The 26,419-nt window shown below is 40.8% G+C and overlaps 2 protein-coding genes across 3 annotated transcripts in view; one reads left to right on the top strand and one right to left on the bottom strand.

Annotated features, from left to right (window-relative positions):
- The window catches only part of ssh2b (slingshot protein phosphatase 2b), a 32,772-nt gene extending 17,398 nt beyond the window's left edge, over positions 1-15,374 (bottom strand). Inside the window, exons 1-2 of one of the 2 annotated variants that reach the window (XM_083564518.1) lie at positions 15,068-15,374; positions 10,302-10,345 (exon numbers count right to left, since the gene is read on the bottom strand). In XM_083564518.1, the coding sequence (XP_083420644.1) occupies positions 10,302-10,345; positions 15,068-15,130 (107 nt within the window). In that variant the 5' untranslated portion in view covers positions 15,131-15,374. Of the gene's footprint in view, positions 1-4,962; positions 5,172-10,301; positions 10,346-15,067 lie in introns of those variants that run through there. The other variant, XM_083564519.1, reaches the window with a different exon arrangement.
- A 2,749-nt stretch (positions 15,375-18,123) lies between these two features.
- LOC310739455 (nuclear speckle splicing regulatory protein 1-like) lies at positions 18,124-25,145 on the top strand (the record flags this gene model as incomplete). The annotated part of the gene is made up of 8 exons (XM_083565381.1): positions 18,124-18,146; positions 19,795-20,049; positions 20,229-20,313; positions 20,419-20,475; positions 21,135-21,263; positions 23,320-23,527; positions 24,114-24,216; positions 24,836-25,145. 8 exons carry the CDS (start codon positions 18,124-18,126, stop codon positions 25,143-25,145), a joined length of 1,170 nt encoding a protein of 389 aa, XP_083421507.1.
- Positions 25,146-26,419: the final 1,274 nt, after the last annotated feature.

Raw genomic sequence — 26,419 nt, 5'->3', positions numbered from 1 at the left:
AAAGCCAGACTGGTCAACGGATAGTTAGCGATTTTATCAATACAGGATTCTTCATATTATACTGTAAATAACACAATAAATGATTTCAATAAACTGAAATTCAGGAGAGATAGCAGGGGAGTTTTTAAGAAGATTGTTTAACAAGATATCGGAAGTTGAGAGGATGCCTGAAGAATGGAGAAGGAGTGTGCTGGTACCGATCTTTAAAAATGTCTTTAAGATTTGCAGACCTTGATTTTGAAGACCATGGAGGAGGTTCATGGATGTGGTGAAGAAAAACAGTTGGTTTGACAGAAGCATCCGGTGTGGTGACCCCTAATGGGAGCAGCCGAAAGAAGAAGAAGAAAAAGATATGGTTTGTGTACTTTGTCCACCACTGCTGAAATCTTGTAAGCGCTAAGCAGCACTGGTCAACCACCAAGACTAGCTGCTGTTTCCTGAGTGGAGAAATCACAAGTTTTACGATCATAAAAACCTTCAAAAAAAGGTTCTAAAAGTACACTTACTTAGCTAAAAGTATAAGTTTGTTAAATACAGTGTTTGTCAACACACTTGGCCAATAAACCTGAGGTGGAGATACTAGATAGAATAAACATGTAGTAGATGTTCTAATCAGTCTTCTTGAGTATGTAAGAAACCTCACTTCTGATGCTTCTCGTTTCCATGAGCTGCGGATAATACATTTGTTTTCTTGAACTATACAACCGTCACTGGCCCTAATGTGTGTTTCGCCCATGCGAGTCAAATCAGCGCAATTTGATTCACCTTTAAGCAAAATGCAGCGTCAGCTTTGTGCTGCTTTGTTTACCTGCAGCATCCAAATGTACTGAAAACAGATGGCCCAAAATGTTATACTTAATTCTCTACACTTAATGGACAAAAGTTTGTGGACACCTGAGTATAAGATTGGTATGTGCTTTCTGAACATCCCATTTGACAGTAAACCCCCATTTGCTCTTATAAGAACCTCCACTCTTTCAGAAGATGTTCCACTAGATTTTGGAGTGTACTTGTGGAGACAATTACATTAGTAAATTCAGGTACTGATGTAGGTGAGGTGAGGAGGCCTGGGGTGCAGTCAAAGTTCCCATTCATCCCGAAAGTGTGTAAATAGTGTTGTAGAGCTCTATAGCAGGAGATCGTCCACACCAATCCATACAAATCTTCCACAAGATCATTGTTATGCTGGAACAGGTTTATTGTTCAAGGGAAGGGAAAGTATAATGCCACCACATCAAAAGACATCCTATACAATTGTAGGCCTCCAACTTTGTGCTAACAATTTGAGGAAGAACCACCCATGGCCGGAAAAATCCCAATACCCAATACTCTTGTCCCAAAACTTTTGCCCTTATAGTGCAAGTGTATGAGTTGTAAAACAAACTGCAAAATACTGGTGTGACTCTTCAATTAACCAGCCGGTAGTGACGGAAAGTCGTTCCTGGTCATGTGCAGAGAGCAGATAAAGTGACAAACACACCAAGTGTGCCATGTGGCAAACACAGCGTAAAGTGTATGATAAAACACCACCACATTGGAGACAGGAAGTGGACAAGTTCATGCTCAGAATGTCTCTAGAAGGCACTAGATAGAGGAGCAGATTCCTTCAGTTATCAGAAGTGTTTGCAGACTGAAATTTTATATAAAGACAGACGAATATACATTTTTTTTTAATAATAGAGAGGAAAAAGAATATATAATTTTACTTACAATGAGTTTAAAGAAAAAAATTATTAAGTGTGTGGGTAGAACAAGCAGTGATCAGTGACTGGTCTTTAGGAAACCTTCTTGAGTTAATGGATATTAACAATAGTAACCTGTGATTGGTCAGTGGCACCCTAGACCACTGGGAAGAAATAGTAATCAGTAATTGGTCATTGAGACCCTGGCAGTGCTCGAACTGACTGAAGTCTTATGGTGGGTCCCCAGTTGTTGTATAATTCATATATTTTTCTAACAAAAATAATCTTGGGGACCCCCCTTAAATCTATTTTTTCTTGTCATGGGGGTCCTTAATGAGTTATGGGGAGTTCCAGATCGCCCCAGCAACTCCCTCAATTCGAGCACTGGACCCTGGATAAGAATGGTAATCAAATGCTGGACCCTAGGAAACAGTGGTGATCAGTAACTGAACACTGAGTCCCTGGTAACACTGTCACTGAGACCTTAGGACATCATGATGATCAGTGACTGGTCATTGTAACCCTCGAAAACAGTGGTGATCAGTGATTGGTTATTGGTACTTTTGGACCCTGGGAAACAGTGGTGATTAATAACTGGATACTGAGACCCTGGGAAACAGTGGTGATCAGTGATTGGTTATTGGGACGTTTAGACCCTGGGAAACAGTGGTGATCAATGACTGGATACTGAAAACCTGGGAAACAGTGGTTGGATCATTGGGACCCTGAGAAATCATTTCCTTGATCGGTGGACACAGTGCTGATCAGTGATTGGCTGTTAAGAAGTGTAAATCAGACAAGTCGGACAGGTTTTAGGCAAGTTTGCTAGAAAGAATATAACCAGTAGCTGTGACACAAGCTGGAGAACAGGATGAAGTGCAGGACAGATGCTTTTGTCAGCTGAAAAAAAAAGTGCTAAGATGTTTCTTTGTGTTCCTTAATTTTTTTTTTAATAGGTGTGTGAAAAAGTTACCAAATCAGGCAACAAAGCGCTCTCAACACTACACGGTAACATCTTCAACCTCCTCAGACGGGCAGGACATGGACAGAATCAAGAATGTTATCCTGTAAAGGCACAGAAATCCTAACTAAATATAAGTAAATAAAAAAAATGTAGACAACACCAATCTGAAATATGATCAAACATCTATTAACCGTAGCTTTATTTCTTTTATTGAAACGATCGTCATATTGTGACCCTTAACGGGTTTTGAGTCTCTACTGTGAGAAAGCTTGCTGTAATTAGAACTCGCGATGTGAATAAAAGAGGCGGGGTGGGGCACAGTGCGTTCAGGAAAAGGGTGGAGAGGCTGAAATGAGGTGTCAAACAAAACTCTGATGTTTTCGCCACACACTATCACCACATGACCTGTAGAATCATAAGCGGTAGTGGATTTCACACCTTTGTACACGACACACCCTGGTTTGCAGGAAAGGCATGGTTCACAGTCACATCAACAACATCGGACTTTGATCTCCGTGTGTATGTTTGTGTGTGTGTGTGTGTGTGTGTGTGTGTGTGTGTGTGTGTGTGTGTGTGTGTGTGTGTGTGTGTGTGTTTTTGGGGTGGACATGTTTTTATATCTCTATAAAACTAGGATTATAAGGCACCAAAGACTTGTTGCTTTGTTATGTCAAAATAAGGTACTCAGAAGGAGGAAGAGAAGAAGGGGAGGACAAAATACTAAAGTAAACCCCGCATTTAAAACTGAACCCCTCACATTAGAGGCCTCCCCATCGACCCACGAAAGACCGCCGCGATAAAAGCGAAAAACTTGAGTTTTCCAGCAGTCATAAATACCAACTTCCCAACACACACTATTTTACTTCCTAATGACACTGCTGAATGTTTAATAAGTGCTCATCAGGCAGGTGAATGACTCACCTGGTTCAAAGGGAAGCCCAATTATAGCAACAGCCGCCTTGTTTTGTCCGTTTCGCAAACGTACCTTCGGTTACGTCCTCGTGAGACAGTACCGTCCCGTGAGAAAACCACTTTTCCCCTCCATTTACTCTGTGTACGTATACATGCATGATACGAGGTCACGAGGGTATTCGTTGCTAATTGCTAGCAACACTTAAACACGTTCAGGTCTCGAGACGTGGAGCGATTTTGATTTTCTCCAGGCCGTGAAACCTGTCCTTCAGGATCTACATGACATAAAACATTACCCTTCCATGCAGGAACAACTATTTTGACCATATTTTGGATAAATCAACAAACCTTTTACTGTAACTTAGAAGGCTTAAAAGAGGGCTTTAAAAATCTTCGACTCTTCACACAATTACAACACATACACTGTACTTCCAAAAGTATTGGGACACCTGGCTTTATATGTGGTTCCTCTCCAAACTGTTACACCAAAGTACTCACAAATTGTGAAGGTTGTCTTCGGACGTGGTAGCTATAAATAAACTTTTCACTTGAACTACCAGACCTGATGATCTGCTTTCCATGGGTTGGAATGGAAGATCTCCTGCTATAGAGCTCTACAACCCTAATAACACCTTTCAATTGAATCTGAATGCTGGCTGCACCCCAGGCCTCCTCACCTACATCAGTACCTGACTAACACCATTGTGGCTGAATGAATCTCCATCTCCACAAATTTTCCAAATCGAGAACATCTTTTCACAAGTGGGGAGGTTATTGTAACAGCAAATGGGGACTGAGTATCAGGAAGCACAGACAATTTTTATAATTCGTGTTAACCGCACCAATCAGCCTGACAACGTACTGAACCACACTGTAATTAAAAGGAAATTATTTAGAAGCAAAGAAATGTTTCTAGAGCTCATCATTTTTCATTTTTCACAATCCGGTCATGACTCGATCCCGTCGCCACCTACAGAAAAGTGTATAGCCAATCCCTCTACTTGCATAAAGTTCTGAAACTGAAGAACTCCCTGGAGAAAACTCTAAAGAACTGGGAGAACCTTTGTGGCTGTGCACAGACAGTAGCCTACTCTCCAGATCGAACACAGAACTCTGTATTATTTTCAAGAATCAAACAGTAGAAAACTTTAATGCTTGTTTGTTTTAAAGAATCATGCCTGTATCATGCCTGCATAATTACTGTGTATTCTATGCATCCTTTTATTCTTGCATTAATTCCTTATTTTAAAAAAGTCTTAAGGATGCAATGAAATGCAGAATGAAGTCTTTTCTTAACAGTTCAATGAACTTTTAAACCTTTTAGTAGAAAAAAAAATCTCACAGAACCGAGTGTAGGACATGAGGAATGTTTGATTGCCGAGCTTTCTTTCCCTGCACACTTACAGACAGTTGACGGTGCTCTGTGGGAACACGTCGCTCCGTACCATGGCGGGTTATTCCGGACGATCAGCCGCCCTACATCGCTCCGAAACGCTTCACACACTCGCTGTGAACGCAGCACTGCTTGGTGAGACGGTGCTGAACTTCCTCGTAGGCTTCTGTGTCATGTTTTGTTTTTGGTGTTGTCAGGGCGAAAGGTGACAGGAGAGAGTGAGAGGGAGGGAGGGAGGGAGGGAGGGAGGAAGGGAGGGCCGAGCTGCACACGTGCTGAAGGAAAAGGGCGGGGCTTTACTTCTGACGTCAGACAACAAACCTGGTGGTTCCTGAGTCTGATTAAACAACCACGAGGTATTGCGCAGTCATAACAATGTTACCGAGTGGCCGAGTGCGGAACGAGCGACACGTGACTTCAATAGCTTGAACATTATCAAAAAGAAAAAATAATAACAATAATAAAGAGGCTGAAGATGGGAGTGAAGTTGAAGATGGGAGTGACGAGGCAGGACAGGATTAGAAATAAGTTTTGTAGGTAGGACGTTTTGGAGACAAGGTGAGAGCGACTGTCAAGTCAAGTTTCAAGTCAAGTCAAAGTTTATTTCTATAGCGCTTTTCACAACAGACATTGTCTCAAAGCAGCTTTACAGTAATTAACAGTCAAGGTGAATGGTGTGTGTTTATCCCTGATGAGCAGCCGTGGTGACTGTGGCAAGGAAAAACTCCCTTAGATGTTATGAGGAAGAAACCGTGAGAGGAACCAGACTCAAAAGGGAAACCATCCTCATATGGGACATCAAGAGTGTGATTATAAATCTTCAAACAATACAGAACACTGGAGAGTGAGAACTAACATAAGCACTGGAATGTAAGATTGAGATGTTTGGACATGTTCAGAGGAGGGACATGGGGTATATTGATAGGAGAATTCTGAGGATGGAGCCACCAGGCAGGAGGAAAAAAGGAGGGACAAGGAGAAGGTTCATGCATGTGGTGAGGGAAGACATGCAGGTAGTTGGTTTCGAAGAGGCAGATGTAGTGGACATGGGGGTATGGAGACAAACGCTCTGTTGTGGCGCCCCCTAATGGGAGCAGTTAAAAGAATACTACTACTATGACTAATACTACTAATAATAATATAGTTATAAATATTATCAGTAAAAATACTTTCGGTTTAACCTCTATACCTTTTTATTGTCTCTTTGTACAATGTTGTTTGCCCTCTTTAATATTTGAAATTTGACTCTACTATATTGACAAATGTTTGTGGACATCTAAATGATAAGTTTAACATCGCATTCAACATTAAGTCCCCGTTTGCTGTTATAGGAACCTCCACTCTTCTGGGAAGATGTTCCACTAAATTCTGGAGTCTACCTGTGGAGATTTGCGTGAGATTTTATAAAGTAAAATCAGGTGCTGATGTAGGTGAGATGAAATCCCATTTGTGATTTTTTTTTGTGAATTCATCTTCAACTGTGTGCCTTCAACTTTGTGGTAACAGTTTGGGGAAAGAATCAAATAAGGCTGAAAAGTCAGGGGTCCCAAAACTTTAGCGAACTGACTTGCATATTATAGCAATCAGTGTATTTTCATACACAGCGAAACACAAAAGGAAATGACTTCCCACATCCAAAGGGGGATGACAGACGCAGGAACACAAACCCTGATCGTGAAAGCTGCGATCCACGAGCTTGACGATGTAGTTACAGAAACCTGTTTATGACTCGCTCATGACCTTCCTGTGCTCCATTGTCCTCGCGAGGTCAGAGTGGGGCCGTCCTGAGATCTGGAATTTCACTTAGCATGCACAGGCTTTCATCTAGATGAACCTTACAAGATGACATGACAAGCCAGATCTCCCCCCTCATCCATCATAACTGCACTTGTACACACTCCAGGAGTGACTGGATTGACAAAATCCTAAACCCAGGCTAAAATCAGAGGCCTCTAAAAGTTGCATCTTACACGTCTGAGTCAGGGCCAGTAAAATTCACCAGTCCAGACACAAACCAGAATGAAAAACTTCTAGTCCACACACAAACACACACACACACACACACACACACACACACACACACACACACACACACACACACACACAGTGACCATGACCCTAAACAAGCACGTGATAAAACTGCACCTTATCACACAGGACTCCTCATCAATATATGAATCTCTCATTATCTGTACCATGAGTGTAGAGACTCTTCTTTCAGAATATTTCCTGGATTGTTTATTAACCTCTTTTTTCAAGCTCATGTACACCAAAAATATATGACCAGAAGTTTGCCGACACCTGACCATCACAATATCACAATCATACAGCGATCAGAGATAACAATATGACCACCTGCCTACTATTGTGTTGGTGATAGATAGATAGATAGATAGATAGATAGATAGATAGATAGATAGATAGATAGATAGATAGATAGATAGATAGATAGATAGATAGATAGATAGATAGATAGATAGATAGATAGGTCTGGGTTAGACTATTGTGTTGGTGACAGACAGACAGACAGACAGACAGACAGACAGACAGACAGATAGACAGATAGACAGATAGATAGATAGATAGATAGATAGATAGATAGATAGATAGATAGATAGATAGATAGATAGATAGATAGATAGATAGGTCTGGGTTAGACTATTGTGTTGGTGACAGACAGACAGACAGACAGACAGACAGACAGACAGACAGACAGACAGACAGACAGACAGACAGACAGACAGACAGACAGACAGACAGACAGACAGACAGATAGATAGATAGATAGATAGATAGATAGATAGATAGATAGATGCTCCTGAACCATCGAGCATTAACACCATGAACTTCTTCAGCAATTTGAGCCTTTTTAAAAAAGGTAAAAAAGGTTTTAATTTGTAAAGGTGTTTCATCAATTTAAAACAACTAGCTGTTATAAAATACTCAGTAAATTTTTAAAGTACCTTTTAAATGAACCACTTTTTACCTTCACTCGAGTAAATTTTTTGACCCGGAACCTTAAGTAAAAATTTCATTGAAGTAACAAGACGTTTACTTGAGTGGAATATTTTATTACTCTTTCCGCCTCTGCTAGAAACACTCGAAACAAGAACATATGCGGTGTGTGAAACTATGAACTATGAAACTATGAACGATGTAGTGTCAAGTCAGAGAAGCCTAACTGGATGTGAAGGCGAGGAATGCGGTGAGGTCGTCACCTCCAGTGCTACCTGCATTGCCCAAAAGAACACCTTTACAGATGTATATCAAATGCAGAGAACTGAGAGGCATCCAAATATAAGTAATAAAGTATACAAAACAAAAGGAAAAAAACTTTGTGGACACCTGACCATAAGATTATGTGCTTTTTGAACATCGTGATAATGCCCAAAAATTTGTCTGTGATTCTGATAGAGTTTCTGATAGAGTTCTGGCCCTGATGGCTCTCCACGTTAGCAAAACACACCGTGAAGAAGTGAAAATCAGCCATTGTGTACGTGAGACCATTTCTTATGTAAAGTTATGCATTTACATGTCTGATTGTGTCCTCGGGGTGGTTTAGCGAAAAGAAGCAACACTCACTACACTGTTCCTCCTGACCTATTGACCACTCGGGGGAAAACCTTTAGGCCACACATGCAAAAAACGTGCGAAAAAAAAAAGGGCGTGACGCGGGTTTCCAATTGCACGTGCACAGAAAGAGAAGAAGTCAACCGCTTTGGTCCGATCAAAATGTTAGGCTTAAATATCATTACGAAATGATGTAACAAGTGAAAAAAAGACGTTTAGACACACAGTGACGCTGTCAGTTTAATTTCATCTCGAAAATGAATCTTGAGTCTGAGAAACGGCTTTGGAAAACTGTCAATGGATTTTGTGTTGAAGAAAGAGTACAGAAACGAGGGTAATTGTTCAGATTTACGAGAAAAGAACGGAAAGAAATATTAAAATATTTGATGATAAGGTTAATGAACTGAAGTCAGGAAAAGCACTGTAATCAAATATCTTTTAAGTGGAAAGTACGGAGCTATGCTGATTTTCATGCTCGGGGCGTTCGAGCTATGAAGTGGGGAAAAAAAACAAAAAAAACCTCAAGACTGTACACTGTAAAGTCAGTGTTGTAACATTTGCAGCATAGTGTTGGTTCAGTGCTTGGGTTTTCTGGGTTACTGATCGGAAGTTTCAGGGTTTAAGCCCCAGTATTCTAGAGTTGGGCCCTTGAGCAAGGCCCTTAACCCTTTGTGGCCCAGGGGTGCTGTATCATGGCTAACCCAGCTTCCCAACATGGCTGGATATGAGAAGAAAAAATTTCTTCCCTTTTTTTGTGCATGTTAGCGGTGATTTTTGTTGTCGGAAATTCCGAGTTAGGAGATCAGATGAAGAATTACAATAGAACTTTACTGTTTTGTACCTGATGTTCCCAGGATGCATCATGACCCTGACCAAAATGAAGCTAAAGATGAAAAATGGATGAATTAACCCCTTTAAATGCTCAGTTGTATAAAAATAAGATAATTGTACATCTCTCTGAATAAAGGCGTCTGTCGAATGTCTTAAATGAACGAATTAAGTAGAAAATGGTTTTTGGGGTTTTTTTGGTAATAATTTCATACCAGGAAATTTTTGCCTTCCAAAAACATTCAAGAGTGCTGGGATTTGATCTAATGACCTTTCACTCACAAGTCCAGTGTCTTAACCGCTTAGCTACTCCTTCTTCAAAACTCCAGATCTGCTAGAAGCAATATTATATAATAATAATGTATTTTATGGCAATTTATAAAGAACCCCTGTTATGTAAGCACCAGTACTGATCACATACACTCTCGTAATTGTGCTGTATATTTAAAGAAAAGGTTTTGTTCCACCCGTTTAGACACACTTCACTCATCTAAACGCAATTCACTTGCAATGAACGAATGGTAAAACACTGAACCGTAGATCGTGTGTGAAAACGGCGGAGGGCAAGAAATTGTCGATGAACGGCGGTCTATGGAAACCTGAGTAAAGGTCGAGACTAGTCCGACTCGCTCGCTCGGTATAACGCGATACAGAAGGGAAGCACTGGAGTGTGATGTCAACACAATACAATACAGATGCTCGAACATAATACATCGAGCATAATGCACAGGGAGGCGACGTCAAAACCAACCAGGTATCTGATACTAATCTGATGCTCTTCAGAAGCAGAAGATCATAAAAACCCTAAACTGCAGTACAGGAAGTTGAAATGCAACGTAATGCTGTGCATCAGGAGCTCATACAAAAAGAACTTTCTGTTCCCAGCAGGTTTGTATACGATTATTAGTGGGGGGCAAAAAACCTGGCAAAGAAGGTGAGAGATCTTTTGTACCTTCGGGGCTGAGATCGGCGATCATCCTCCCCGCTGCCAGACTCCTGTTGGGACAAGAGAAAAAAAAAAACAGCAATTAAACCCAAACCCTCGGGTCATAACATTGAAATCAGGACCTTTTACAAAATGCTGAAAGCTGGAAATCGCTCATGTTCACTGGCTTGATTTAGAAGGTGCATGTTGTTGCACAAGCTGGAAAAATTAAGCTTAACAAAACACAGGACAGGAAATGTGTTCGATGTGCAGATCACAGATCTGAAATGTTATATACAAAGGACACTAATGAAAATGCTAATTATTCCTGACTACTTCCTCTTCGACATGACGTAATGGCAACTATTCCTCATGTGCTTTGGAATTATATTGAAAATAGGAGACAGACTTCCTGGTTGGTTTCCAAACCATGAAAGGCCTTTCAAAGCTTGCAGTGACTCTGCTTTGCATAAAACTCTATTTGCATTCTATGTCATGTGGGGTGGTCAGGGCGTCTGCACCTGAAAGGGTGACGTCACATCAAGCCAGCCAGCATGAGCCTGACCTCCTGTACACTTCATATGCTAAACCGAAGGGAAAACCTTTCAGACGCACTCCGATTCATCCAGAAACAAATTCTTTGCACAAAAGTATTGGGACACCAAACTGTTACCACAAAGTTGGTACCCAATTGTATAAGTTGTTTTCGGATGCAAAAGGTTGGATTTTTCCCTTTACTTGAACTTGGAGACCAATACCTGTTCCAGCATGGCAATGCCCCATGAGCAATGGTCTTGAGTGTCCTGCTATAGAGCTCTGACCTCAACCCTAATGAACACCTTTGTGTTGAATTCGAAAGCTGACTGCACCCCAGGCCTCTTCACCTCACCTACATCAGTACCTGATATTATTAACACCCTTGTGATTGAATGAATCTCCACAAGCACACTCCAAAATACAGCAAATGGGGACTAAAAGTAAATTCGGATCTTACAGTCAGATGTCTACAAACTTGTGTCCAAATCGTGTATCTGATCGAATGGATAATATCCAGAAGACCGACAACAGCAGGAAGTGGCCACATTTGTTAATCGTGAGTGTACTGAATTTGTTAACGGTCAAAAAAATATTCAAAGACAAACCAGGATGTAAATGATCAAAGCATCTGCAAAAATAATGTCGACAAGAGCCATTTGATACAGCAAATAAAAAACTTCTGAATACTTTAACATTTAAAAATGAATATACACTGATCAGCCATAACATTACACCACCTGCTTAATACACTGTAAGTTTCCCTTATGGACTCCATGAGTCAGGGCATGACCTCCACATGACCTCTAAAGGTGTGCTGTGGTATCTGGCACCAAGAAGTAAGTTGTGAGCTGAGGTCTCCATGAATTAGACTTGTTTGTCCCGCACATTACACAGATGGTCAATCGGAATGCGGTCTGCAGAATTTCTAGGCTGAGTCAGCACTTCAAACTCTCAAGTCCAATTCAAACCATTCCTGCACAATCTGTTGCAAAGCAGATGTGCAGGGCACATTATTCTACTGTTTCCAAGAATGTTTTATAATATTCCTAATATTTCCCACCTCTTGACAGGTGACACTGAAACGAGCCAATCATAGCTCAGTGGTTAAGGTTCCGGGTTGCTCATCAGAAGGCCGGGGAATCAAGACCCATTACTGCCAGGCTACCACTGTTGGACCCTTAATTAATCGGCACCGACAGTTAGTTAATTGAAATAAAATCCAACCGATTGTTTTTCCGGGGTGCGTTATGCAGTACAAAAACAGCCTCTAAAGGTGAATCACTGATGCCAAATGCTGTTTATATTTGCCTTTTTTTATTCTTATTTTGTATGTAACTGTTTTTGTAACAGATAGTGGATTATACCGATAGCTTGGTTGGATCGTACTTACTGATAACCAAATAATCTTAAAATGCATAAACCAACTTAAAAAAAATCCCATAACATTCCATGTAAAATAGTACTGAACTTCATTACAAAAAAAAAAAAAACAGTGCTGAAAAAAAATGACACTCAACATAAATAAAAACAGTTACATCCAAAATGATAATAATAATAATAATAATAATAATAATAATAATAATAATAATAAAAGACATAATAAGACAGCATGTGGAATCAGTTATTCACCTAGAGGCCACTCTTATACTGCATAACGCAACCCGGAAAAACTATCGGTAGGATTTTTGCAGACAGACGATAGTTCCAGTAATGATATATCGGTGCGATTAATCGACACAACCAATAAACCGGACTGATCGTGTGCATCTTGAGCGTTCATCGTTTTTCACTATCACTCGTCTTAATACAGTCTACAGCGATATCCCACAGTCTTAGTCACAGATTAAGGGGATTTGGCAGATCGATTTATTCAATCAACGACGCTTATTTGCAATTTTATGACTAAAGATTTGTCTCACTGAAATGACACATGGTTTATACACTATGTTATTTAACTACCCAAGAGTATGATATGAAAATGAAATGTTGGTTGGTCAACAATATGCTTTCCATTAGGCAACTTTACCTTAGAAAACCATCAGCAAATGAAGACTAGAAAATGTTTTTTTTGAGTCTATTACTGTAGTGTAACCCTGATCCCTCTTTACATCCCCCTCCCATTGGAATGCTGTTTGTTGAGAATATGAAAACATATGCACCTCACTTGCTGAAAGAACAAATGTTCAGGTATGTTGTTGCCTCAAGCACCCACGAGTGCCAAATTTAACCTGGTGCTTTGCATTATGTAAACTGGCCAACCTCTAAGATGATTCTCTGCCGCACTTGTTTAATTCCAATCGGTCTGTTTTATACCAATCCTAGTGTTTTGTAATATTAAAATTCAAAATTGAGAGATTAATCTACGCCCAGAGACAGGAACATTTTGTTTACAGTATATGCAGTGAATAGGTGGGCCGCATATTGACCCCTTTTTTGGGGGGAAGGGGAATGGGGCACCAACCATGATCTTGTATACCCTTTAGCAAATGTTCATTTGCACCCCGTCTACATGTTCGTCTGGTTCTGTGTCTGCGAAAAAGCAACAAACGTAACAGGGGTGCGATCGTAAAAAAAAAATTAACAGTACTGCTGATTATCCACGTCTAGAACATCAGGTAAAGATCATGTGACGTTTACAGGTTCAGGTTCAAATCGAGGGGAAAAACAGACTCCCGTGCGTTGGAAGGCGAGTCGGGGAAGGAAACGCTGAGCCTTTACATGACAAATCTGAAAGACAATTTCAATTAAACCGCAAGCTGAGGATTTTATCATTACATCAAGCCATCATTTCATACACTGTATGGACTATAGGACATTTGTTCCTCCATTTAAACTAGGAGACTACGAGGAAACCTGTTCCATCATGACGATGCCCCTATGCACAAAGCCAGCTCCATGAAGATGCTTTACATTTGTTGGAGTGGAGGATCTCCTGCTATAGAGCTCTGACCTCAAACCTGTTGAACATGAATTGCACCCCAGACCCTCCTCACCTCAACAACTGACTTTTAAAGCTAAAGAATGAACACGAATCTCTACAAGCAGCCTTCAAAACTCTGGTGGAACAGCATCCCAAAAGAGTGGATGCACATGTGGCCAGATGTCCACAAACTTTTTTCCGTAAAATTAGTAGCTACGGACTTGTGAATTTTGTATAACCCTATAACTATACTCAATAATAAATCAATTATATTTGGTGGATGATAGCCATCTTCACCAATCATCAGAATTGACGAACAAAATGAAAAACAACAACGAACACTATTGCTCGCATGACCTGTCCTCCCTGGAACGTTGCTTTTTTTGTTCTCTGTTCTTGTTTTATTCAGATTTTTTGAGGAAGCACAATCCAGGGGGCTTTACAGCTCATCAATGACATCGAGATCGACGGCACGACACCAGCTATGGAATTCATGCATTTTGTATAAGCTTGGCGTTTAGTCACAGGACTTCACCCGAGCGCTCATTCAGTTTTAATTAGGAAATGTGGGCCACGCTGATATCTCCAACTGATGACGCTGAACCTCCCGGCTGTCTGATACACCTCTGTCCAGGAGACATGTCAGCAATTTCCTTTCCCATACACGCGCTCGAGAGTGTCTTGTGTGTCGTGTGTGTCGTGTGTGTGTGTAAGCCGGATGTGGCTCTTGTCCTTTATGCTGATTACATACACCTCACAGTTCATCCTAGTACAATTTAATGGGGTTATTTCACACACAAAAAAACTACACAGCCTGATCTTTCCATAGTGTGTGTTCTAACACCCTCAACACACACACAGTGTATTTAGATGCTTTATGTAATGCATAAGGAATACCTCATTCACAGAATAACTGGGGTGCAGTCATTCAAATGCATGAATGTAATGGTGTGTGTGTGTGTGTGTGTGTGTGTGTGTGTGTGTGTGTGTGTGTGTGTGTGTGTGTGTGTGTGTGTGTCTCAGACACTCAACCTGGTGTTCAGAGACACAAACAGGTCCATTAATATAACATGTAGCTATAACCGGAAACGTTCACTTCAAAGCAACAATTTTATTTTTTCTTGCGCATGCGTGTTACTGAGACATAATGGCTTGTAGAAAGAAAGAGAGAGACAAAAAAAACAAAGCGGAAATGAGCCCCCGCAAAAATAAAGAAAGAAAAAGGAAAAATACCGACACGATGGAAGAAGGTGGCAGGGCCGGGGGGGGGGAGAAATAAATAAAGAAGAGCAAGAAGAAAAAGAAGAAGGAAACCAAAAAACCCAGGATTGCTCACCGAAACGCACGGGCTGGATGTCGCGCTCGGAGTAGGCGACCTCTGGACAGTGACCAACGCCATTCAAGCCCCGGGTGACGGACACCTGAGCGGAACCGGTAACGGCGAGACGGACATTATTATTATTATTATTGTTATTGATTCAATAAAAGAAGACGACTCGGGGGGCGCGCGCGCGCGCCCGACGGCTCCGGCTCCGGCTTTTCGTGCTCTGCTCGCTCGATCTCGATCGCTTCCTCCCTGGGCGACGTTATGCGCATGCGCGTAGCTGCCAGCTGTCAAAACCCAATGGCCTCAGCTCGATCCTTCTTAGTGTGTGTGTGTGTGTGTGTGTGTGTGTGTGTGTGTGTGTGTGTGTGTGTGTGTGTGTGTGTGTGTGTGTATTTCGAGATGTATTATCACAATGCTGTTACACTGTATATGGTTTCGTTTTTTCCTTTTTAACCCATCATGTTTTCATGACCTCAAATATGATCCAACAAATATTCAAATATCAAGCACAATATGCAAATCTTCAGCATCTTCTTGTGAGGACCTTGTAATCCATCATGCATTATAAAATCTTTTCAAACACACAAAGGCTACTCAGAAGTTCAGAGGTTTGAGCCCCAGTGTTGGTGGCCCTTACCCATGTCTTCTCCAGGGTTGTTCTATCAAGGCTTCCTAACAAGCTAGAATATGCCACGAAAGAAGAAAACAAACACTGCTCTTCAATACTCATTCTGTATCAGTACAAAATATAATGAGTAGATGTTTTACTCAGTTTGGGGGTAAAGAATTGTGTTTTAATACTTATTTTTTCAACACATTATTATTACACTTTTTTAATATATATTTTTTTCTTTTAAAACATGCACAACAATGCCAGGGAGGTATAAACTAGATTGCAAAAAAAATGATAATTACAGATTGCAACGAAATAAAGTCATCCAAAAATTATCAAACACAGTGATGGTCTTAAGGGCGTCAGTGTTGCTGGATGTTGGTAGGATAAAAAAAAAAAAAAAATAGGTTTATTTTGTCTCTTTTTCGATATCGAAGTCATGAAAACCAAACAGAACCTCTTTCTATGGCAGAAAGAAACTCTGTGCTTAAAATACACGAAAACAGATGCAAAAATCCCTCCAGATTTGAAGGGTGTATGTGCACATTCCTAAAAAGCAGGAAAACGTCCACAATACACTGAAATATACTCACACACCCATCAGGCATAACGTTAAGACTTTATCAAATTATGAGCGGTGAAGTGAATAACTGGTGGAACAGTGCTGAACCGGCGACAGGGTCACGGCCGGCCGAGGATCATCGATGCACATGAGGAGTGAAGATCCAACAGACGAGCTCCTGTAGCTCAAACTGCTGAAAAAGTTCATGCTGTAGCAGAACCTTTTATATTAAATATATACAGTCTGATTTCACACAAAGCTCCTCTTCAATGAGCTCTGGAAAGGAATCAGGTGTTCAATAATATCTGACTTGCTTTCTGTTCTTTCTACTGAAATGTATAGTTAGATTGGAAGAAATCCCAAAAACTGGACATTGTTGTAGCTCATTGGCCAGAATTTTAGTATTCATGAGTTAAATATATCCGATAAGACAATCCTTTTTTGTGACACAATGGCACGACGTCTATTTGTATCCTAAAACCGAAAACACACCGGGTGTGTGCAGCAGCTGTTCAAACATAGGTTATAGATTTGAAAATGGCGGATCAAACGTTTCGTCTCAGGTGGAATGCTCCTGAAATGGTTTGATGTAGGAATCTTAAGAGCTCGCTGAAGGTTACATGAGCATTCCTGTTTTAACCTGTAACGACATGCCATACAAACAGTAATTATAGTCTATAATCGTTTTATTCTTTTTGTAATTAAACGAATATGTACAAAGCCCAAACTCTGAACCATGATAGAACCATGCTATTTGTAGTTTCTGTGGTTCATATGTTAGACTGCAATACTGCTCCGACTTGATTTGCTTTATCAGGACAACGTGTTGTACATATTTGGACAAATACGTAAAATACGTGAAAATGTATTACATAAACAGACACTTTAAATGATTTTAGGAAGATTGTATTGTCTGTAGGATTGTTAATAGACAACATTCAGGCCTGGAATAAAATCTAACAGAATTTACTGACTTACATTTTATAATATTTTATGTCCATAAATATGTGTTGAATTATTCCCAATAGCTGATTCTCTTTATTTCATAGCGTTTCTCTTGGATTCACTGCTTCTAGGAGCAAAACCACTGAGTGTAAGTTTAGGGTTGAGTTCCTATCCAATCAGATGGGGGCCGTCTAGCAGGCATACAATAAGGTCGCCATTTTCACGTTCTTCGATTGGACGGTCCCTAGTCAGAGCTCGCAAACCACATCTGTAGCAAACTGCACAAGCTTAAATACATTTATGTGGATTTATAACTATTTTTTTTATTATTTAACAACAACTGCAGTGAAAGGAGACTTGATCAATTGTGATCATTGGGTTTCTTGCTTCATGGCATTAATTCAGACTGTATGAGATGCGCTCTGTTATACTGCGTTCCTCTATAATATTGATGTTTTTTAAAGCCGTGGCATCATAAAGATGGTATTTAGAGGTGGACTGAACCAGAACCATAGTCAGAGTGGAGGTGATTTGCATACAGGATTGTGCAAACCTTTTCCCACAAATGTATATGGTTTAATTCCATTGCCTTTAAACTGCACACATACATACACATATAGAGAACTAGCGCCATCTGCTGGTCATTAATTTCCAGTTATGATCGAGTCAAAAGAAAAATATTAGAATTGTGACTATTATTATTATTATTACTAATATTATTATTGTTATTAGTTTCATTATTATTATTGTTGTTTTGTTGTTGTTGTTATGTTATAATTATTGCGTTTGCATAAAGTGGCTCCACATTTTTCACACCTTTCATTACGCCACTTTTACTTCCTCACGCGCCGCTAAATTAAAAAGCTGTTTCTAATTTAACAGCATGTTTTTATTGCTGTTTCAAAAAATGCGAATCTGCGTCACCGAATTTCAATTAAAAACAAGATGGCTGACTCCGGTGGTAAACAGTAAGTACATGAAACGAAAACGAATGCAGATTTTTATTAGAGGTTTCTTTTAAGCCCATTTACAGTGTGTACACGTGTGTGTCGTGTTAGTTGCGTGTGAATATTGTTAAGAAAATTATTTAGACGTAAAATATTTTTTGCTAATAATGTGATCGAGCCGAAATAGAGCGCTAGCTAGCAACAGCGTGTTAGCTAGCCGAAGATTAGCCCGGGAACTGTTTCAGATGTTTGGGTTATAAAATCACATTTTAAGAACTATTTAATTTAATTTATGGTTTTTAAACACAAAAAGTGCTAGTTAGCCATCCTAAAAATTACAAGGAATTTCAGCTGTGAAAGAACGTCCATACATACATACATACAGTACATATTATATACACAGTACAGACCAAAATTTAATATATATTATATATACAGTACAGACCAAAATTTTATATATATTATATATACAGTACAGACCAAAAGTTTGGACACACCTGCTCATTCAAAGAGTTTTCTTTATTTTCATGACTATGAAAATTGTAGAGTCACACTGAAGGCATCAAAACTATGAATTAACACATGTGGAATTATATACATAACAAAAAAGTGAACTGAAAATATGTCAAATTGTAGGTTCTTCAAAGTAGCCATCAAGAGAATGCCAAGAGTGTGCAAAGCAGTAATCTAAGCAAAAGGTGGCTACTTTGAAGAACCTATAATATGACACTTTTTCAGTTGTTTCACACTTTTTTGTTATGTATATAATTCCACGTGTTAATTCATAGTTTTAATGCCTTCAGTGTAACTCTACAAGTTTCAAAGTCATGAAAATAAAGAAAACTCTTTGAATAAGAAGGTGTGTCCAAACTTTTGGTCTTTACTGTACATAGGAGATGACCAAAAGTTTGTGGACACCGGACAATCATTACCCATCTTTAGTTCTTCCCCGAACTGTTGCACACAATTGTATAGATGTTTACGTTCAGTTCACCTTCATTTTTCATATTTAAACACTGAACAGATGAGGGTTATGGGTCTTGCTCATGTGGCAGCCTGATGGTGATACTGGGACGTGAACTCACAACCTTCCAATCAGAGGTCAAGTTTTTTCACCACTGAGCTACCACTTCTCTTTATAAGGTGTAGAGTATCTTTATAAGACGCCCAAACTTGCTTCAGCCTAACACTACCTCAAAGCTTTGTGAAGATACGGTGTGTGAAATGCAAGAACTTGAGTGTCCTTTGCAGATCCTTGACTTCCTCAACCCCCAGACATTATTGGTTTCTGATATCGCTAATATATGAATGAACAAAATCCCTGACAGTCATTCCTGGAAAGCAGAAGAAGGGAACAGGAAGTGAAAAATTACTCTGTATGGTACACACACACACACACACACACACACACACACACACACACACACACACACACACACACACACGAAGTGGTATAAAAAATGTTTGGCACTAGTTTTTTAACGCGCCAACAGATGGCAGCACAAGGCTGCATGCACAGTCACAGGGACCACCAACTTTTATAAGTCAGTGTGCCATCTTCCTGTGTACGTCTGGAGCTGTGCAACTGGTGCTCACATTTTTTTACTGGAAACATGATCTCACTTCCACACCCACCCTGATTGCCAGATTTGAAGATCTGAAGATGAAGACGAGGCTCAAAGGTCGCCATTTTTGACACCGTTCGGAGATTCTGTGCGAATCACAAAAGGTGCTCGACACGCTTCGAAAAGGACTTCCAGGACACATTCCAGAAGTGGCAGGAACGCTGGGAGCGGTGTATTACTGCGCAAGGGGATTATTTTGCATCATGGCATATTTTAACTCTGGCAACACGGGGAGTGAAGGCTGAAATCTGGACAGATAAAAACTCTCAGCTAAACAGATACTACAGGAAGCAGCACAAGTGAGAGAAACGCTGTGAAATAAAGAGAATGGACTATTGGGAATAATTTAATACATATTAATACAAAAAATAAAAAAAAAGTGAGATCTAAAAGTGAAGGAAGTAATTAATGAAGTAAGTCTGTTGTAATGTTCCCAGATCCTTTCATCTAATGATATTTCTGCCACATTTAATTTCAGGTACGGTCTCATTTTATCCCAGAAGAGTACGAAATTGGCCCCCGTCTCACGACCATCGATTTTCGGAGACGACTCGGATGATGAAGTAATCAGACCCGGATTAATACTCATGCCCTCCCTCATACCGTATGCTGCTTTGATCCTGTGTCCTGTATGTTGTGCATTAATTCTGTTTTAATTTCATTCCCAGACATCTGTTGGTGAGAGTTTGCAGAAGGAGGAGAGTAAAAGAAAGATGATGAAGCAGGTAAAAAAACATCCAGATGTTGGTCCTCTTTAGCAGATTTGAATTATTTCCTGTATTAACACACTCGCTTTAGCTGATTGGTTAAATCAGGTGTGTCAGAAGAAGGAAAATAGAAAACCAGACTTTATCCAGAGAAATTTAAATTGATCTCATTTGAAGAAGCACCTTTAAGTGTCACAAGTACATTACAGCGAACACAGTGAAATTCTCGGTCAGAGCACAGGGTCAGACATGATACGGCACCTGGAGCACACAGAGGGTTAAGGGTTTTGCTCAAGGGCCCAAAAGTGGCAGCTTGGCGATACAAAGACCTGGTCAGTAACACAGAGCCTTAACCACTGAGTCCTGAGCAGCCTGTTGATATTAATTACAGGTAAATTCTTTGGAAGTGATTAAGGCATTAGACTCTGGATCGGAAGGTCACAAGTTCAAATCATCACCACCAAATTGCCCTGCTGGACCCTTGAACAACGACCTTAACCCTCAAACGCTCTGGAAAAGAGCCTCTGCCAAATGCCGTAAATGTGAATCCATCCTTCTTGAAATAAAGCCTGCAGGACAGGGGGTTGTTCAGGACCAGGGTTGGAATCATATAGAATATGACACGTCCTGTCCCAGTACAGTGCGTATTAACGTGTCCCCATTATCCCTTGTGTCAGACGCGACCCGAGATGCAAAAGGCTCTGGACGAAGACAGCAGCGTGTACGAGTACGACAGCGTGTACGACGACATCCAGAAGCAAAGACTTGAGCGCAATAAGAAGCTGCTTGGAGGTGCTGACAGAAAGGTGTGCAGAATTCCAATATTGCAGTCTTTATTTAATTGGGTGCAGCGAATCACAGTTGATCCCTCATCCGTCCAGACCCATGGATTAATTGCTCTTTTTTTTTTATTACATTTTTTTTTTAAACTCGTGGAGTAATCATAATTTTTTGTTTGTTTGGTTTTTATAATCGCAGAATGAAATTTTTTTTTCTGCTGATATCAATTTTTACGTCATTTTGAAACCCACACAGAGCAGACGTGTTCACGTGAACGGGACGTGTTAACAACAAGCTAGCAGGGGAGCAGAAGAACTTGAAAAGCCTCCTGCATCATTCAGATCACATGGATGGGATTATTTCTTCTAATAAACGGAAGCAAATTCTATTTGTCTCCTCCCCCTTTTTTTGCCGATCAGAAATATTATCCGATCGGTGAGTCAAAAACCGGAATGTGATCTGAACTGCAAATTTTGTTGCACCCCTGGTGTTTAATATTAATATTGCACACTGTTTTAAAGCAATTTAAAAAATAATTTTCTGGTACTTTAAATATGAGTTCCAATCGTACGAGTCAAGTCAAGTCAAGAGTCAAGAAGCTTTTATTGTCATTTCAACCATATATAGCTGATGCAGTACACAGTGAAATGAAACAACGTTCCTCCTGAACCCAGGTGCTACATAGAACAACATAAAACAAACAGTACAGAACAGAAGAACACAGGGCCGAGAACTAAGATCCTCGCCACATAAAGTGCATGTGTGCAGCTGGTGCAAACAGTGCAAAAGACAACACAAGACAGTGCAAGACAACACAGGACAGTGCAGGACAATACACAATACACAAAATATAAAATAAAAAATAGAAATAGCTCCGCCAGTAAAACCTGTCGTAACAGAATAAGGTGCAGTGTAAACAGAAAAATGTAAACAGAATTTGTGCAATTCAGCAGTAGCAGCAATCAAAAATAGATTTAACAGTAACCAAAGGATTTGGACAGAATATTGTGCAAAATAACAAGTCCCGGAATCAGCAACAGACGGCATGTAAACATTTTGCGATCGTGAAAAATGTGATTGGTATTGAAAACCTGGGTGAACGAAGTGTATGATGGGTGTTGAGTCCGGTTTGTGCAGATCAGTCACACAGTTGTGTGTAAGTGTGTGTGTGTGTGTGTGTGTGTGAGAGAGTTCAGTTCAGTTCTTTGTTGAGGAGCCTGATGGCTTGCGGGAAAAAACTGTTGCACAGTCTGGATGTGGCGGCCCGAATGCTTCGGAACCGTTTCCCTGATGGTAGGAGTGTGAAAAGTGTGTGTGACGGGTGTGTGTGATCGTCCACAATGCTGTGTGCTTTGCGGATGCAGCGTGTAGTGTAGATGTCCATGATAGAGGGGAGAGAGATTCCGATAATCTTTTCAGCTGTCCTCACTATCCTCTGTAGGGTCTTGCGGTCCGAGACGGTGCAGTTCCCAAACCAGGCAGTGATGCAGCTGCTCAGGATGCTCTCAATGGTCCCTCTGTAGAACATGGACAGGATGGGGGGAGAGAGATGAGCTTTCCTCAGCCTTCTCAGGAAGTAGAAACGCTGCTGGGCTTTCTTGGTGATGGAGCTGGTGTTAAGTGACCAGGTGAGCTTGTCCACCAGATGAACACCAAGGAATTTGGTGCTCTTGACGATCTCCACTGAGGATCCAGCGATGATCAGTGGAGAATGGTCACTCTGTGTTCTCCTGAAGTCAACAACCGATTCCCCCTCCTCCGCCCGTCCGCCGCAGGCGATGCCGAGGACTGGAGGCCTGGTTCTCGGAGCACGCCGAGGTCGCGTAGCTTCTGCCGCAGGTCATCATTAATGGTGTTGTTTGGGTTGTTGCTGAGTTCATTCAGGGTTTTTCGGTTGTACACAGGGACACCGGTTGCTCTGATGTCCATGTATTGTAGTAAGGCGGGCTACAAAGTGAGAGTAGCACCATTTTGGGTCCGGAGCGGCCGCTGCGAGCTACTGCCGCTGCGAGCTACTGCCGCGCCGCCATCTTGGAACCATACATGCATCGAATATCTGAACCAACTCTTTCCTCTCTACAGCCCAAGTATATCACGCAGATAATGCGCGCTGTGGAGGAACGGAAGAAGGAGCAAGAGCGTCGCGACGACAGAAAGATCCAGAAGCAGAGAGAAGCCGAGGGGGAGAAGTTTGCAGATAAAGAAGCGTACGTAACCTCGGCCTACAAACAGAAGCTGAAAGAACGTGAGGAGGAGCTGGAGCGAGAGAAGAGAGCGGCAGAGATCGAGGGTGAGATTTTATTATAGCACATCGTTCAGATTCTTACTGACCCTCTCTCTAGATCCATAGTTGCAATAGTACTTTGGTTGGACTGAGACTGAAGGGCAAGTCATTGGACTTTCTCTCAAAAGGTAGAGTTTGAATACTAGGGTCACCGAGCTGCCAGTCTTGGGCCCTTGAACAAGGCCCTTAACCCTTAACTGCTCAATATCAATAAATATCCTACATTCACTTTTATTTGGCTTCATACTTCATGTAGGATTTTAGGTTCTAGGTCTCGTCACGTGACTGCAAACATTGAAAACATATTTTCAATTATTCATGAGCAAAGATTTAATTTTTTGTATTTTAATATGTATGTAAATAATAACATCAATAACATGGTCCACAAAATTATTTCGCCTGCCATCTGAGATCCTGGGGGGCGGAGCTTTGTGGAACCCACCTGAACTTAGAGGATCTTCATGGGGTCTACAATTTCCCTGAGAAGCAACATGAGGATTAATTTGAACATTATGTACAGTAAGGTATGAAATGTGTGCTGAACGATGCAGGAAGGACTTTTTTGTAACAATAAAATTTTTTTTATCTCCAGCTGCCTTGGATGTGAAGAAGCAGAAGGACCTGAGTGGATTTTACAGACACCTTCTGAACCAGACTGTAGGAGAAGAGGCTCTTCCTGATCGTAGTGCTGATCGGTAAGAATGTAGATAAAGGCTGGTGAATTAAATATAAAAATAGCATTTGGTGCATGCGCTCACCGGCCACTTTAATTGGAACACTTGCTGATATACTATCGAGTCAGTTAATCCTGAGGTAGCAGTGTAGAGGTCGACCGATACGGGTTTTTCTCTGGCCGATGGCGATATGCAGAAATCAGGGCAGCTGACTGATGGATTTTTTGGCCCATATGTTTGGCCGATTTTCTTTCTTCTTCTTTTATTTATTTTTTTTCTTCATCGCAAAATCTTACTGTAAATTAATAAGAAGTGATATAGTTAGCAATCAGCGGGGGACATCACAGGATTATGGCAGTGGAACGGCAGTCTGCATGCTGCAGGAGGCAGCGTCACATGTTCCACAACAATCTTTAGCTGCTCGCAAATGCGCCTGCTTATTAATCCGTCTAATTTCTAGCACAATCGGCCGATACCGATAAATTCAAATACGCCAAAAAACGATCAATCGGTCGACCTCTATAGCAGTGCAGTGCAGGAAATTATGGGAACAAAGAACAGTCTTATTTATTCACACAGTGTGGATGTGTTTTTTTGTTGTTTTTTGTGCCAGTCATTCTCTTCAAACTTACTGTTACAGGAAAGAGAAATCGAAGTCGCCCCTTAAAACGTCGTCACCGCGAGGAAACGACAGCGGCAAAAGCAGCCACTCCAAACGGCAGTGCCGCCATCGATCTCCTTCATCCGGCAGGGAAGACGACAGGAAGAAGGAGAAGGAAAGGAAAGACCAGCACGGCCATCTGAGAGGAAAAGAGAAAGCAGCAGCAGAGCCAAGAAAGTTCACAAAGCGTAGTAGTGAACAGACAGTGAGCTCGGCCCGAAAGAGGTATCTGGCCCTACAGATGGCTCGCTCAGCAGTGAAGAGCTACGTGGAGGAGGACGATGAATAACGGATATTCACTGAGCGAGGACTTCACTTTTTTCCTTAAAGAGCCACTTTTGTTTTGTTTTTTGTGTGTGTGTGTGTGTGTGTGTGTGTGTGTGTGTGTGTATGTATATATATATATATATATATATATATATATATATATATATATATATATATATATATATATATATATATATATATATATATATACAGGTAGTCGCCGACTTACGACCTATGCAACTTATGACCATTCGACTTCTTGACTTCTTGACCATGACCACAATCGCTAGCCGCGGTGTACGACAGTAAGAAACAAAATGGTGTAGAGATGATACAAATGGTATAAAATGAACAAAGAAAATAAGGATATATACAGTATAACAATAATGAAAGAAAATTATGATAAAATACTACTTAAAGATTTTTATAACATCATTTCACAGTACTGTACATATAGCCTGCTCTACTTACGACCAAATCGTGTTACGACCGGTCTGTTCGGAACCAATCGTGGTCGTAAGTCGACGACTACCTGTATGTATGTATATATATGTGTGTGTGTGTGTGTGTGTGTGTGTGTGTGTGTGTGTGTGTGTGTGTGTGTGTGTGTGTGTGTGTGTGTGTGTGTATATAATGTATGTATTTGCACTTCTAGTTACATTCTAACTGCATTTTATTCCCGTATTCTGCACAATGACAATAATGTTGTATATAATCTAATCTAATTAATTCTATATCACACACATATATCAAATGATTTCCCCAGGGTGGTTAAGCAAAGGAACAATCATTTCTTAAAAAACACTTCCCTTGACGTTAAAACAGCACTTAAAACAGAGCCTGACTTGTGTATTTGCATCTCATGTATTTTCTGCCCCTGTTGCTGCCCTGACTGCGCTCCTGAGACAGAACCCACCCCTCTGGGTGGGTTTTTATTTTTTGGGGGGGACACATTGCCTCAACACTGAATGGTCAGTGCTGAGTGACAGGTTGCACGATGTCAGCTGGCCACTGGTCAATGACCATTCAGCTTCACCACTAGAGGCAGACATACAGTTTACCAAGCAATGACAAGCTACCTATAACATCACAGTGCACCATCCTCCATCAAGAGTATAAAAGGCCAGAACACCGAGCAGCAGTCGTCATTGACCAATGGCCATTCGACACCGTGCAACCTGTCACTCAGCACTGACCATTCAGCAGTGGCCTTTCAGCATACATTCTGCATCACGCAACCTACCGAACAGCAACTTACAGAAGATAGCAAGAATCACCTCATGTATGATCTATTCT

The sequence above is a fragment of the Silurus aristotelis genome (genome assembly GCF_946808225.1).
Source record: "Silurus aristotelis genome assembly, chromosome: 16".
Taxonomy (NCBI): Eukaryota; Metazoa; Chordata; class Actinopteri; order Siluriformes; family Siluridae; genus Silurus; species Silurus aristotelis.
The sequence above is the reverse complement of the archived record's forward strand: the minus strand, read 5'-3'. Positions and strand labels throughout refer to the sequence as shown.